A 16,275-nucleotide genomic window follows, 5' to 3' on the forward strand; every position below is an offset into this window, starting at 1 on the left:
TTATTTTGAAAACGCGTCTTCATTGTAACCAAGGTTAAAAATGTAGCGAATGTTTCCGAATTTTCCCTATTTCTAAAACGCGCTTATTTGTGATTGAATTAAAAAATTTAACATCGTTCTTTTTTATTTGCGGGCAAGCATATCTATGACATGCAGTCTAGCAGAGTAATGGTTTGAAAATAAGTTCCAATTTAACTAGTGAAGACAACTACCATAGTTGTAAACATCCGAACATGGTTCTATTAGATACTCAGAGGTAAGATATAACCAAATTGCACAAAATATTTAGATACTTAGGTTTCGTGATTAATCTTAGTATTCTAGAACCACTCTGAAACTTATATGACTTTTACATTTTACTTCCATACTTTATCGTAGAGGGGATAAATTAAAGTTACAAACATTTTTAACGGATTGACCTTACCTATTAAAGGGTATTTAGAAAAAAAAGCTCTTTTTTGCAGAAATTCTTCAATCAGTTTGATCAAGTTAAGCTAGAAAACGCGCAGAATCGGCCTATGCGTTCTCCAAGATTTATTTATTAATCGACATAAAATTTTAGCTAGTACACTGCCAATAAAGAATAACGTTAAACGAAATGCAATTTAGGTGAGAAGTGCAATAGGCCTACCGAAAGTTAGGTTAAATCCGTATAATATAATTACGTAATTTATCAGTAATAATGCTGACGGGAAAACTAAATATGTATATAAAGTATTGATTCTCCGTTAGGAACTAATAATAGATTTAATCTAGTAATCAATAACATAGATAGTAAAAGTAGAAATTAGTTCTCCTATATAATAAATAGTTCATCAAAAATCCTTCCTTTAAATATGAGACAAAAAATTTAAAATGAAATAAAAAGCATTAATAGAATCATAAACATAATAAACATCTGACTATTTTAAACCTTGTTCCCTAAACTATTAGCTGAATAAGTTAAAAACTTGAGTTTAGTTCTTAAATTGGGTCATAAAGGTATATAATCTCTATTAACTTTTAAAATCAGATTGATGATTCGCTTCAAATTAGCGACAAACTTTATATGCTTTATATTATTACTTAAGGGATGTTGCCATATTATTTAATAGATGCGAATCCTCTGTCGAAATACAATTTCTCAAGATCTAAGCAAGTTATTCAGTTTTCGTCACGAGAAGGTTGTTTTACGGCTTCTACAACAAATATGAAACCTGTATGCGAATACATTGCAGTCAATTTGTGTTAATTGCGGTGATGTCATTCGACTTAAGCCGAATGTAATCTCTTTCGTCTTATATTTTATATGCAAATATATTTATATATGAATACATTTAAGGGAAAGTTCAATGCCGACTGGATACTTTCTTCACCTTTTAAGCTTATAAATAAAATATATTTGTATTTTAATGTTATTTCATACACTATCTAACCATCGAGAAGAAATGAGAACTTTCAACCTAATTGCGTCTTATAGATAGGGTTTATAAAAGTAAAGAAAAAAATTGCAAACCTTAGCACTGACTTCCTGAAAGCTAAGTCGTGACATTAGTGGCCAAGCAATAAGACACATATTTAAGATCTAATCAAGAATGCGTACGGTTTATGCGATCATGTGGTGGAATTATTGCAGTACAGTCTACTAATTTAACCGAGTAAATGAATTACCCAACGCTTCTGCTGCTTAAAAAAGTATTTTTACAAAAGTTATGATATTATATATAAGTAACTGTTAAAACAGACCACAGATTTTCATACATATGCGATAATTTGCCACATATAGCGTAAGATATTGCTACAACACATTGAAAGGGATGTTGCATGTGTCAGTTCAATTATTGTTTGATACACACATGTCCAATAGCGCTGCAGCAAGCCAAACAGCGCACAATGACCTTAAAGAAGCATTGCAAAATCATTTCTGGTCGACTAGTTATATCAGAGTGCATTTATAAAATGCCTTTCAGTTCTATTATGTCCTGTCCAAGGAGAATGCAATCTCTTTAGAATATTGAAACGACTTAAGATTTTTTTTAAAGACAACGAGCTCACCTTAATTTATTCGTCTATAATACAAAAAAAAATTGTCAATTAAATAATAAATATTACGTATACGAATAAATTCTGTAAATTGAAATTGGTTGCTTCACGAAATATAGATGACGCAATTTCATTTTTCCGAAATTTTGGATATATATACAGCTTATATATTGAGGATTGTGCGGTATAAGTTGTTTGACACCTAACGTTCAGTGTATATCAAAGTGCAAAGAAAAAGGTGCCTTTTACAAAACTGCATACATGCTTTTCTGTTTTTAAATGCGATAAATTGGATAAGAATGCAGTTGAAGCTACGGAAATGATTACGTTTTGAAAAGCAATTTGCGTGATTTCCAGCAAAACATTCTAGTCTTGAGAACAGTGACAATTCGAATACATCTGTCTGTCGCCAGCAAAAGCATTCCAGGACGTGATTATGAACTTAGTCTACGAAGACCGGCGCCTGTCTACTTCCGATTAGCTCTAGTTCAGATTGATCCAATCGTATTTAGCAGATCAGTGGATCTGCAAGGTTGAAAATGTGCAAAATTGCCTCGATGATTATTTCACTCGAAACCACGAAATTTCTTCCGGGTGGGTATCCGCAAGTTACCCGATAAGAGGCAAAAGACCGTAGATACTGATGGCAAATATCTTCATCGTTAACTTTATATATACATAGTATACATTCAATAAATCTCAATTTCATTAAAGGACGCTCACTTTCAACCCATTTGTGTAAAGACATGTTCAGCTAGATATATTTTATATCTGTCTGCCCGTTTCTTTTAGAGATAAATAACTATTTCAGAAATTTACCTAAAATTTTGTAAATTAGCGGGTGTAGTAGATCGGCTACCATTTAAAAATAAGTTATAAATAAGTCATAGTCAATTTTTTTGCGAAAAGGCGCTTATTTCAAGAGAATGGAAAAAATATCTTATTGAAGATATCGTCGATCATTAGCTAAGTACTTTTCCTTTTTCGAGGAAACTATGAACTGAATGGTACTTCGAGTGCTGCTCATTAAGATAGATAGTTTTTCAAATCTGAAAAAAAACTCAACCTATTAAGAAACCTAGAGACTTCACTTATTTTCTGAAAGAAATACCGTTGAAATGTCCACAACGGAACTAATGTAATGGATCCAATTATTAATCACTCTGTCCAACGTTAGTTTCTGTATGTCCGTAGAATATTCGATTCCAAATTTTCATAAGTTTAGTTTGCCCTAGGTTTAGGCTATAAATTACATGATCGCAGTGGGCTAAATAGACTGATGGCGACTCACTTCCTTGGTCAAATTTTTTAATATTTCCAAGTGTTTAGCAATCGGTAGTGCCCGTATGATGAAACTGCAAATTGTACTGGATATTTGCACATCTGGAAACACAAAAAAATATATTTAAAGCTGGGTATCACAATTTTAAAAATATTGTGTTTAGTGAAATACTTTTTATATTCTGCATACGTAAACATAGTACTTTAGTAGGAAAATAGTAATTATACCCATAACCGAAGGATGAAGGGCATATTCATATTGTCGAAACGTTCCTAACATCCAGCTTCGGAAACCCCATAAAGTGTATATATTTTTGGTCAGCGTGAAATTGTAAACCGATTTAAACATGTTCGTCCGTCCGTCTGTCTGTTTATTGATTATGATAAACCCTCTTCTAGTGGAAAAAATGCAGCTATCATCTTCAAATTTCTCAAAAGAATTGGAAGTTTTTGCACAACTGTTGGCATTGAAATTCGCCCAAAACGCTTGAAGGACCTGACCACAGTTAAACATAAGTTGAGACCACCTCTATTCTCAAAAATAAAAAATATTTGGTTGTTTGCTCGTTGCTTATACTTCGCAACAGATACAATCATCAAAATTTGCATTGAAGCAATCGGCTACGCCTCCACAAAATTATAAATAAGTCATGTCCCAATTCATGTCATAAAATTATAAATAATTCAGTCCTTTGAAAAGTTTGAGTCAATTGCAAATTCTTTTGCAAATTTTTCTTCATTTTGGAATAATTACCACAAATGCCACAAAGTTGCGCAAGCAGACGGATGGACAGACGAACAGTTCGGCATTTCAAATTTGAAACTGGCCAAGTATTTGCATACTTTATGGGTTGTGGAAGTTTGTTTCTACGCACTATAAAAGTAGTGAAAAAAAAATTAAATTTTTATACACTATAACATTGGGTAGGCGCGGTCAGTTTTGCACATTTTTGCCCATAGAATTTGCGATCAAATTTTTGTACATTAATTTGCTATAACTCATAAGTAACGAGCAATAGTCCAATTTTTCATTCCTTTTGAAAAACAGAGGCATTCTCAGTTTACGTGGTGCTGTTGGCGTGTCCTTTGACCGATTTGACCTGTTTTCAATACCAACCAGCGCGCAAGAACTTCCTGTCAAACTTGAAGCCGGTAGCGGCCAGAGGAATGTACGCTACGCAGACAGACAGACAGACTAGTCGAACAGACGGGCATTCTTAAATCGATACAGAATTTGGTGGTGATCAAACTTTCCTGCATTACAATGATAGTCTGATTTATGCAATAAATGAATGCGTTCATAACAATCTCCTGCGGATAAGATATAAAATGCATGAAGTAAACAGAATATTAGAATTGTGTAACGATTCAAATTTGTCGATTATGTTCATTTCTCGGCAACAGGAGAATCTTTACGATTAATATGACGTAATTGGTCAAAAACTTTAACGTAAGCGCGCACAAATTCCCATATATGAGCAAGAAAAAGAATTGTAAAATATATGACCAGCAAGAGGAAGAGCGGCAAAATATATGAGCAGCAAGAACAAGAATTGTAAAATATATGGGACTTAGCAATGTGGGCCTTGAGCCATATCAAAAAAGATGACCGATTTTGATCGCTGTCATTTTTTTAGCCATCACTTATGGTAATTTGAAAAATTTGGCGTTTTAGTGTACAACGCCAAAAAAAAAGCACCGGCAATGTAGGATCTAAAATGGTTTTATTGTACACCTTCGGATTAGCGATGTTGTTTTCAACAAACAAGATCAAGCTTGACCGCAATTTATCTTAAACGGAGGCATATGAGATACAACTGAAGAACTTCCCACAGAAAAGCATCCTTAACGCAAAATCTTATATGCGAAGATTTTTTCATAAAAGAAATTAATTCGATTAAGTAGGTTTTTTTATGGATAGATAATGATGAAATTTTCTAAGAGAAGCACATGGCCTACTAACGTACAAAAAAGTTCAAATATCCGCATTTAGAAAATCGAAATGAACTTCTACTTAAAAGATACGTTCAGACACGTAAATGTAGATGAGAAAAATTCAACTTATAGGGCATTTGAACACCATGTATATATAGATACGTGGTTGATGTTTTAGAGATATTGTGCACACAACATTTTTTCTATAGTTTGACCGATTAAAATGACGCATGTGGCGCAAAAATATCATCATGTAAATGTTAAATTATTTTTAAACTTTGATTAATTGGGGATTTTTTTGTTTTGCACATTTTTCGAAATATTTTTCATATGTTCTTTGCGCGAAAAGTTCAATACGTGCAATATATGTATAAGTATATATGGTAGGCGACTTCGCATTAGAAACGTTATGGTTATTGGAATTGTTGATATTAAAAGATTTTCGTTTAATGTTTATTATTTTTTATTTTCCTTCTGCGCGTATGCGTGAGTGTGTGTAACTTCATTATTTACTATTGAAAGCCAAAGAATACGGCAAACAAATATTTGTTTCCTTCTCTTGATGTAAATATTTATAAGACAAACCGAAAATCAATAAACTAAACTCAAATCTACAAAGATTTATAAAAATCAAGGAATGCTCCCAAATATCTCCGGGCGTGTTTAATTTTTTTGCTTGCATTAAGCATTTTGTCGTAAATGTCGCGTTAATATAAGTCTTTTTATTTACAACCACTGCTGTTGTTTAACTTACGGCATTCAGAACTACGCACTAGAGAAATCAAAAATTATGCAAATTCTACGTTACTACCGGATTCTAATCTGATTTATGTGAATCTGTTGATCGCTTCTTGCTAATTGAGATAATAAGCTAATTAAACTTAGATGACATTTTGTCCTTTCGCATCCTTTAAATGACCGAATTAACACGATCTCTACAAAACTGAGAGAAAGGAAGTGAGAAAATTATTTATATTTGCTTTAGAATCAAAACTTATCATTTCAAGCAAATATACGAAATCCCTAAGAATTTCTCTTCAATTATTGATCAATTTTGCCTAATAGAGAATGCGTTGTTTTTATCAAAATTTTAAAAAGCCGTTGAAACAAGGCGTAGAATTTTTAATTAATTTCTGTGAAAATTTATAAGTCAATTTTTTTTGCTTATTTTTATTATTTGGCAATGGCAGTTGAGGCGAATCGCACCTATATCCAACCTTGGTTTATAAACACAAGAAGTTTCACCTTTCATTTTTTTCGAGCATCGCATTGAGGATTGAAAAACCAAACAGGATTATGATTACGAGCTTTCTGAAGCATACTTTTGGGCACCATGAAAATAAAATAAAATCTCTTTCGCTGATATGCACAAGCAATGGAAATCTGAAACCAATATTGCCATCAATGTGCAATTTAACTAGCGCCTTGTAATAACTGACAAAAAAAGATTGTGTTTTTTGAATTTGGTCTGCGGACTCAGGCGTATAAGCCTTTATATCAACTTTTAAAATGTTGAAAACCCCAAAAACAAGCTAACGAATGACTATTTTTTTTGTCAATCCACAGAACGCTCAAACTTCGTTTCACATTCCCTTGTGTACAAAAAAATCTCGAGCGGAAAAGCATCATCAAAATACTCTCAATCCATAAATGAATCCTGAGATGTCTTATTACAAAATTTTTAAGAAATGTATACCTTCAACTTCAAATTCAAATATAAGTAATGCATGTCTTTGACTTAAGGGTCTTATTAGTTTTGTCAAACGCTTGAAACGTTGAGTTATAATCATTGAAAATCATATACATTCTTAATTGCAACAATCGGTTTGTTTCCCGCTCGTACGTCTATTAAATTTTTTTTGTTCTTACTGTAGTGGCTTTAGAATTAAGCTAACTAAAAAGTAAAAAAACAAACTTGGACTTAAATATCTCATTCCAATTTCTTATCAAAGGAGAAACGATAAAATTTTTTTTTATTAGCTTAATCGATGCGTTCAACTTGCAAAAATCTATTGAAATTTCTGTCTTTTCCCCATGCGATCAAAACAAAAAAACCTTTGTCAAATCAGTACCCGCAAGGTGCTTGCAATCTGATGACTAAAGTATTAATTTCTAAGTAAATCTACACTTGTATTCGGTCCTTTCGCACCATGCAGTATGTTCAAAGTGCGATTTCATCTGTGGCAGATGCGCAGCAAAAAACATTAACTTCGAGCATAAAATCGTCGTGAAAAGAGCATGAAGAAAAATATTTCAAGATGTAAAGGCGTCTTTGTTTCGTTGGGATTGCAGGATATAATAAAAAAAGTTTGTCAAAAACGCATCTTAAAACTTTAAACGCGTTTATTTCAAACCACGATTCGTCAAATGGGCACGCAGCATTACTCTGGCAATATTCATATTGTTATGAAATTCACTTTTCTAAGATACAGTGCGCATCACTAGACCGTGGATATTTTGTTCAAGAGAAATACACTTCAAAGTTCTTTTATTTACAATTATGTTCCTTAAATGCAGGATTATTCACAATTTATTTTGGCCGTACTCTCAACTTCTATGTTCTTGCCCGACTAACTCCCCCTTCCACAAATATTCTATTTATATAGATTTTTACAATCATATTAGTAGCACCTAATTTCATAGCTTCATTTTTAATTCGTTAACCTGCTTTTCTGGTACTCGTTTTCCTCGGTCGGCAGCTGCATGACGCGCTGCGAATGTGCATTTGGTTTTTCCTCTTTAGGGATTTTATCACTTAGCTTAACCATCCGAATTTTTTGCAATATCTTTAAAGCAAGATTCTCTAGTGCACGTCGTGGGATTTTTTGTTAGTAAAAGACCGCTTTGCTTTAGTTTAGAAATTGAAGTTTTTCGTTCTCTCATTCGTTAAAAAACTTACGAGGTGCGCTAGCTATGGGTGTTTAAATTAATTTTTCTAAATTCCGATTTCTACCAATTATATTGCGCGCGAATCCCTTAATTGCGCCGCGAGAATGAGTTTTTTAATTTGTACAATTGCCTATAAAGTGCCATTTACGATATGCTATCTGATCGATCAATAGCACAAAAGCTTCTAATGTTTCTTAAAATAATTCGTTCTTTTCTGTTTTTATTACAATTTTTTTAATTAAAAATTAATTGCATCTTTTTATTTAATTTGTTTACATTGCAGATATCATTTTCGCCAACTACAATAGTTTCAATTGAATTATAGAAAGAAATTTTAAAAATAGAAGCCACGTAACTACTTCGGTAAAAATTAATAGGTGCTTAAATTACATGTGCACTAACGCTCTACTAACGCAGAAAACAAAAAGTCTTTGATTAACAATTTAAGAAAATAAGTGCTTACAAATTTTTTTTTACATTTAATTGCTTGCTAAAAAGAAAAAAGGAGAGAGATAAGATTTTTAATCAAAAACTTGGTGCTTCAAAATCGTGCAAAACAACAATTTGCTGGTAATCAACGCAAAGCAAACAATTGTAAAAAAGTTATTGATTGCTCTCATAATCTGGCGACACATCGTTAAGCTATTTGCAGCAAATGTCTCACTAGCATAAATAAGATTTTGTCTTACATACGATAATAAACTTAATAATAACCGCAATAATAATAAGAAACAAACTTAAGACCAACAACAATGGAACATTTAGATTTGGCTGGCATTTTAACAACACCACCACAATGGAATGTGCCTGCGTTCGAACAACAAGGTAAACTATTTGATGATACTCATAGAGCGATTCCTTTTCTTACGCGCTGCATATTTTGTCATTAAGTTAAAATAAGATAAACAGTGCTCTCTCTCTTTCTCTTATATTTATACAAATATTTTCGTTTTACTTCAAAAACAACATTATACTGTACACAAAATCTTATTTAAACTTATGCAAAAACAAATGTTCACTTTTTATCTTTGTACTTGTTGTTGTTGTTGTTGTTGTTGTTGCTGTTTTGAGTAGTCTGTTTATAAAATGAATTCGTAAAGCACCAATAAATTAACAACACAGCATTCACATTTTTCTTCTATTTTATTAATAAATTAATTGCAACGTTAGCTGGATTTTGTTGCAAGTCACTACACAGAGTCAGCCGCTGCTTATGCTGCCTTTACTACAAGCAATGCGTATACAGTATGGCGACATTATACGCCATCATAACCTAAGCGACAGTGAAAACCTAAATAAGAAATAAATTAAAAAGGGCATCACCAAGATCTTTCTTAAAAATAAAAGGGTAGGGTTCCCAAACGTCGACAGCGCAAAAGCTGGTGTGATCTTGTACTCAGAAGCAAAGCCACAAACCCTTGTTTTTTATTAAATTTATGGCCACAGCATAAGTTCCTTCTATTAAGGAAAACTGGATTACCCGCTTGGAGTTAGACTAAGTTCAAATTTCTTAACAGATAAATAAATAAATAACATTTCAACTTTGATTTAAAGTTTCCAATAAATAATATTACAACCCATATAGTTCGGTGTATAAAATTTTGTTTGTCTTGCAAAACGGCTATTTCTAATAGTTTTCATTAATTTTATTGTGGACTAAACCAGGAAACTGCCATAGATTAAATGGATTAAAGATTTTATTAATATTTTATTAGAAGATGTTTCCAAAGTTCATTTTCTTTCCTATCTCTGGATCAAATTTTGTTCTTCTTCGTTATCTCATTTTCAGTTTGTTATATGAGAGTAAATATTGTTCAATTTTCCTACCACTAAAAGATTGATGTGCAGGATATTGCTTGTAACATTTAGAAAATTGTAAATCATATATAACTCTTTTGTATTAATTTAGCCTTATTTGTCCATTTGCCTTTTCGTGAATATTACGACAAGACATCTTCAGATGTTTCAATCAACTTCGCACTCATAAATTTTATTAAAACTTTTAAAAATGTCAAAACAAGATTTAAATATTTTAACAGAATATATTTTTATTACAAACTATAAAAGTTTATAAAAAATATTTCTTTTTCTTTATTTTTTTTTTTTTTTTTGTTTGTTTGGAAATGGATTGGACCAGTTAAGTTAATATTAGATCCATAAAAAATATTTCAATTCAATCCTTAACAAGCCCGTAATCACTAAAAAACTTTTCTACTCAAAAGATTTTAGTTCATTTCTTTACACTTCTTATCTTTATGTCAATTTACTTTTTATAATTGTTGAGCAAAATTGTCATTAATTGCCATTATAGGTTTGTGTTCTCGCCTAAGCATTTATAATTTTTTTGAAGAGTATCATTCCCGCTTTATTCATTTATTTACTTTTTTTTTATACAAAAAGTCATTAACGTATGTTGCAGATAAATGAATGAATAGCATAATGAATCATATCACAATGTGTGTATATGCTACAAGATTTAGATGGAACGTAACATCATAATACCATAGATAAGAATTAATAAAAAAAAAACATTGAAGATTTCGCAGCTTTAACAACAAGAAGAGAAAAACAAATTTAGAAAAATATAACAAGTTTGAAATACAACAACAGCAGTAGTTGTTTAAAGAGATCCTAGCAAGAAGGTACTGCTAAATACTTCTGTTAAGGAATTTCCAACATTTCCAAACAAAGAGACAGAGACAGCGAGAGAAAGAGAAAAATTTTTAATAAACATAAATTATGCGTAAATGGAAGACTCAATTAATAAGTAAGAAAAGGGTGTTTTATAGCCGCAAAGGTCGTTGATTACAGACCTATTTTGTTAATTGCCTTTCGCTTTCTGTAGATGCTATTTATTTGTCAAGTTCTCGGCAAATGTTGGAACCTATTATGGAGGAAACTTCGGAAGATGAAGAACATGCGCTTAATAGCTGGAATCAATATGAACAATCGACTCAGCGGAAGGAGGAAGGTGCCAGCTTTTGGAGCTCAGCAGAATCTGAAACTGGTTCGGTAATAAGAATCGAAATAAACAAAGGTATTATTAAGTATTTTGAAGAATTTCATATTGAATGAGAAATTAACTCCTATTTTGCAGATACCGATTCTATTTCTGAAAGAGATTACCTTTGTCCCGCAAAACGTGCTAGACGCTGTGAAGAGCTCTTACAACCGAATAGTTTGGAGGAGGAAGTAATTTTACGTCGACCTTTGTATGGTGAAATAAAAAATAACAGTTTGGAGCGATTTCTGGCTTATGAAAATGCCTCACGTGACTCTTGGGGTACTGGAAGTCAACAGAGAAATAGTACTGGCAGCCGTCGCTTCGATGAATTTTACTCAGATTCCGATTCTTTGAGCTACAATTCCTTAAGTCGATCCTCTTCTTTAATACAATTCGAATCTTTAGAACGGCAACTAATGCTGCAGGAGCAGCATACTAGTATGAATAGTTTGGGTAACTCATCGCCTTCATTACTTAGTTTTGATGCTCAAGCCGGGGAGGAGAGTAACAGCAAAACCAACATAAGCGTAAGTTCAAATTCTAGCAATAACAGCCGAAGAGGTTCGCAAAGTTCTTTATTGAAACGTTATGAGTCCACTGACGGTCGCTTGCATCAAACGTACTATGATTTAGATAAACTAAACTTTGATGAAATGAACACAATAAGGACAGCGCATAGTAAATTTTTGGTCAATAATACAGAATTAAGATCTGATTCAGAGTCGTCCGAGTCAACTTCTTCGAGTTCGGAAAGCTCTTGCCGCCCAAATAGCGTCATGTCGCCTGTGGATTCTAGTGACAATGACGGCTTAAAGATCAAACTACATACGGCTACAGTTTTCCAACGGCGAGGTAGTAAAAACTCAGCTGAAAATTTGTCCGAAGATTCGGGTTACTGCGAGCCGACAAATTGGTTTAATTTACGGCGCTCGAAATCGCAAAATTTACTAAAATCTTCGGAAAAATGTTGTGAGGAAATAGAACAAGAACAGCGAATACAAGAGACAGAGGCCACCGCCAATCCTGACAAACATTCCAGAAACAAATCAACAAATTTTTATAACATTTTAAAAATAGGAGATTTTGAAAGCTTGCCGACAGCAACTGCGTTTACGAAAGATTTTTTCATCGGCAACAACAACAAGAGCAACAGTGCTTCAATACAACCGGCAGCGTTTATTGAACTGAGTACATTACCAGAAGCAATCGATTGTGGTAGGGAGACAACAACCGGCGAAAAAATGTTGCCGCCGTTTTATAAAAATAGCACAGATGAAAGAGTAATCACACCAAACATTCATGATAATAACGATGAAAAAAAAACAAAATGAAAACCACGCGGACGAGGAAAATGAAAGATCGCTAACACATTCTCCCTCACCAGCTTCTTCAGAGACTACATCGGCAGCGTCGCCAGCATCATCGCGAACGTCTACTGACTCGTCTGTAACGACATGCGCATCAGCAGCCTTTACTTGGCTAAGACCTCCGACAAGAGGAGCACATGATATTGAGACATTTACAGAAAATAGTATGCCCGATATACGCGACGAGAAAACATCAACGACAGAAGAAACCGAGTTACTCAACATATTTTGCAATGGTGAGGGTAAGATTAACAGAAATGGCCGCCATAATCAATTGTTAAATATTTGCGATTTATTGGAGGTGCTTAGAACAGGTAGTGATGATGTATTTCCTAATACAACTACGAACGAATTACACGATTTTAGTGATTTTAACACAAAGAAGTTGGAAACTTACTGTTCTAACATTTGTGCAACAGAGAAGGCGGAAAACTTAATGTGGTGCCACGGTAGTAAATTTTCCAGTGTGCCGAATAAGTTAAATGAGTTGGGTAATAAAACTTATGAAAATTCCTTTTTCAACTCAGAGGAGGAAAAGGAAAGAGAAAAACAGCAGAGTGAAACAAAAAGTATTCAACGTAGTGCCAGTTGGTCTGTTTCATTTACTTCCAAGAGCTTCCCGTGTAAAGAAGATGGAGCAACCAGAGGTTATATGAATGCCAGTTACTATAACTTATCGCAAATAAAAGATTTTGACATCATTGATAGCTTTAAAATGTCTGATCGTAAACGTACGTCGTTAAATGAAAATGAAATTATTTGTAAAAGCAATTTCCTCTTGAATGAAGTTTCTAAGCATTATGATCGCTCAGCATCGATACTAACTGATAAATCAATAGATTGTTTGGCAGATGCACTACAGAGACCTTCAGTGCCATTACGAAACAGAAAGGAAGCAAAGGCTAACCAAAATGAAATGGAATACGAAACTATACAGCATGTGCAATTAGTTTTAAGAAAGCCGCCTGCACGGCAACGTCATAAGGCCGGAAACGCTGAGAAGAGCCTTAGTTTAAATCAAAATATGACCATACCGGGTTTGGATGAGCCACGCAAAACTTTTGATCAAGATCCTACAAATTTAAAAACGAGTTACGCTCAAAGCTTAGAGAGATGTAATTTCGATCCTAAAGAATTGTCAAATCATGATCTAAGCACAACCACCCACCGCTCTCTCACAAAAAGAAGATTTCACAACCAAACAAATAGTGCGACAATTAGTAAAAAGAAACATTTGGTGTCCTCCACACCCAATTTGAATGCGTACGACTATAATCAAGATATTGTGGAGGATGATTTATATGTTTCCAGCGCTCACACTTCTATGCATCAATTACCCCAAAATACAACAGCCAAGCCGTTGGGTATTCTCTTGCCTGTAGGTTCTAGAAATTCATTTAATAAGGAAGTTAGTTTTTGCCCGGTAGTCTCTAAATATTCTTGGCAAGAACAATCGTCTGCTGAAAGCAATGAACCACCAGCATTACGGTCAGTAAATGTAGAAACTGAGGACGACAGTGAAGACGAATTATTGGATAATGCTGATGCCACAGTTATTTATAATACTAAAGAAAACGAAAATATCGCCATGCGTTTAAAAGAAGAAATTGATAAACTGGAAATAGAAGAATCCATCTCAAAAAAAGAGCGAAAATCTAAGAGTACCACGACACTGTCAGACAATTCTCACGATCAAGAGCAAGAGGAAGAGCACACACAAAAAGCTATTAGCAACACCGTACACAATGAGAATGAGTCTGAAAACGAAATGGAAGTGAAACATGTGTCAACAACGTCTATAGTCAGCACAACTCGTAATATAATAACAGCAGTTAGTTCGCAGCAAAACGTAAACAATGCCTGTTTAAGAAAAAGTGCGCAAGATAGCATTTCGACGATTGAAAATAAACAAGCGTTAGTAAAACCAACAGTGATAGTAGCACGTCCTCTTAGTATACAATTGCCAATGCTAACGGAACCGCCGATCAATCGGGCCCATCACATATTATACGCTTCCCAGCAAATGTTGGATAATTTAGATAAACGAGAAGACCAGGAGAAGGACCTCACTAAATTCTCCGAAAATTTGAAGAAAATGGATTATCCAATATCCTCAAAGGGCGTCGTGACCAATACTGCCTCTTCAGTTTATAATAATAATAACGATATAATGAAATCCAAATTCAAGGCTGATGAAAAACATCCCAGTTCCAAAGGATTTCTGGCAAGATTTGCTAATGGTTTCCGTTTTTCTTTGAGACGCAATAAGAAAAAACAATTATATCAACAACAAAATACGGAAAACTTAACGCTATCATCTGCAGTCAACAATTCTACGCACTTCGCTAATAAAAGTCCCGATTTTATTTATATTCCTTTAAAAGGGCCTTTGCCACCTAAAAACAATCCCAGTTATCCCAACGGGGTAAATGGCAATGACTGTCAACCAGAAAATGGCAATGCTGCAAAGCACAAAATTGGCGCTAAATCTATGAATGCTAAGGAAGATGAACAAAAAGTAACCGGCAAACCGCCCCTACCGTATAAGCAAACGCAAAAACTCCAAAGCGCACAATCCGCACAGCAGCAGCCGCAACAGCAACAGCAACAACAACAACAACAGCAACCCATACCTGCTTCTAAGATAGTAGGTGCCAGCCGTTTTTATACTGATAATTACCCCGACCGTCTTACCTCTTCCACCAATGAATTTCTCGATACAGAACGTTCTTACTACGACAATAACAACAAACAGTTTACTACGATTTTGCCGATGACATCGTCAGAAGCCGCCACAGCAGTAGTAGTGGAGAACTTCGACAGTGATAACACGGCTAATGTGACAATGACGGGAGTTAATATACAAAATTTACCAACGGAATTTTCTTCACCTTCACGCGCTTCGGTTTCGCAAAAGACCCAAATGTTTAATGACCTCGCTACGAAATCAAAACATTTGCCACTCCATTCGACACCTCGTCAGGATTTTCCGGATAATGATATATCCTCGTCATCCAAAATCGGTTTAATTGAAACTAATTTGGATACTCATGAAACGGTTATAACGGGTAAAACACGTTCGTTAATCAATATCGGTCCGCAACAACAAAAATTGCATTTACATAATACGGCAAGTGGTAGTGGTGCGAACTCGGTCGGAGTAAAACGTATTAATGAATTAACAGCGCGACGTCGTATGCATCTAAATGATGATGAAATTGATGATAATAATTATTATAATGATAATGATGATGACGAAGTTGTAGTAAGACCTGACGGCACAGTGATAGTAGTTAAAAATAATGGTGCAAACACAAATGCTGGTGGTAATGGTGCTACACACCAAATTGCGACAGTACGACGACCTCATAAAAGTATGGAATTTTTGTTGGATAAGGAAAATCAGAAAAATGTTTTGGTAAGTACGCAAGAAGTTTTTCATTTCATATCTGTGGCATAGTGGTCTTCACATATTTATTTTTAAGATGCCCATTCACTAGATGTTGAAATTTTTGTTTATATTCGTTTTATTTAAAATTTTTGAGCATCTCTTATTGTTTGTTATTTCGTTTGTAACCTTTCTTAACTACGAAAATTTCAGAAATATTTTTGTCAGTAACTTAGAGGCTGTTTTTTGTACTGGTAATGTACAGTGAAGTTCAAAAATTTTTCTTTCCACTCTGTTCTGCCGGTTATTTACCTATAATTCAACGCCAACCCCACATATATAAGGAATGTCCCCACCTCAGCTATAGACGAAAAGATGTGAGCATGGGG

General features: G+C 34.0%; 1 protein-coding gene and 1 long non-coding RNA gene across 5 annotated transcripts in view; both read left to right on the plus strand.

Annotated features, from left to right (window-relative positions):
• LOC119640223 overlaps window positions 1-9,562 on the plus strand; it is a 45,163-nt gene extending 35,601 nt beyond the window's left edge. Inside the window, exons 2-3 of the long non-coding RNA XR_005247618.1 lie at window positions 8,411-8,952; window positions 9,298-9,562. This is a non-coding gene — a long non-coding RNA (uncharacterized LOC119640223). The remainder of the gene's footprint in view (window positions 1-8,410; window positions 8,953-9,297) is intronic.
• Window positions 9,563-12,440: 2,878 nt separating this feature from the next.
• LOC119640220 overlaps window positions 12,441-16,275 on the plus strand; it is an 89,590-nt gene continuing 85,755 nt past the window's right edge. For 3 of the 4 annotated variants that reach the window (XR_005247617.1, XM_038038091.1, XM_038038093.1), the window contains exon 1: window positions 12,571-15,916. Coding sequence is in view for 3 of the 4 variants with exons in the window: in XM_038038091.1 (XP_037894019.1) it covers window positions 12,665-15,916 (3,252 nt within the window). In the remaining variant the exon portion in view is untranslated. Of the gene's footprint in view, window positions 15,917-16,275 lie in introns of all 4 variants that reach the window. The other variant, XM_038038092.1, reaches the window with a different exon arrangement.

This window comes from Glossina fuscipes, unplaced genomic scaffold, assembly GCF_014805625.2.
Source record: "Glossina fuscipes isolate IAEA_lab_2018 unplaced genomic scaffold, Yale_Gfus_2 116, whole genome shotgun sequence".
In the NCBI taxonomy this organism is placed as follows: Eukaryota; Metazoa; Arthropoda; class Insecta; order Diptera; family Glossinidae; genus Glossina; species Glossina fuscipes.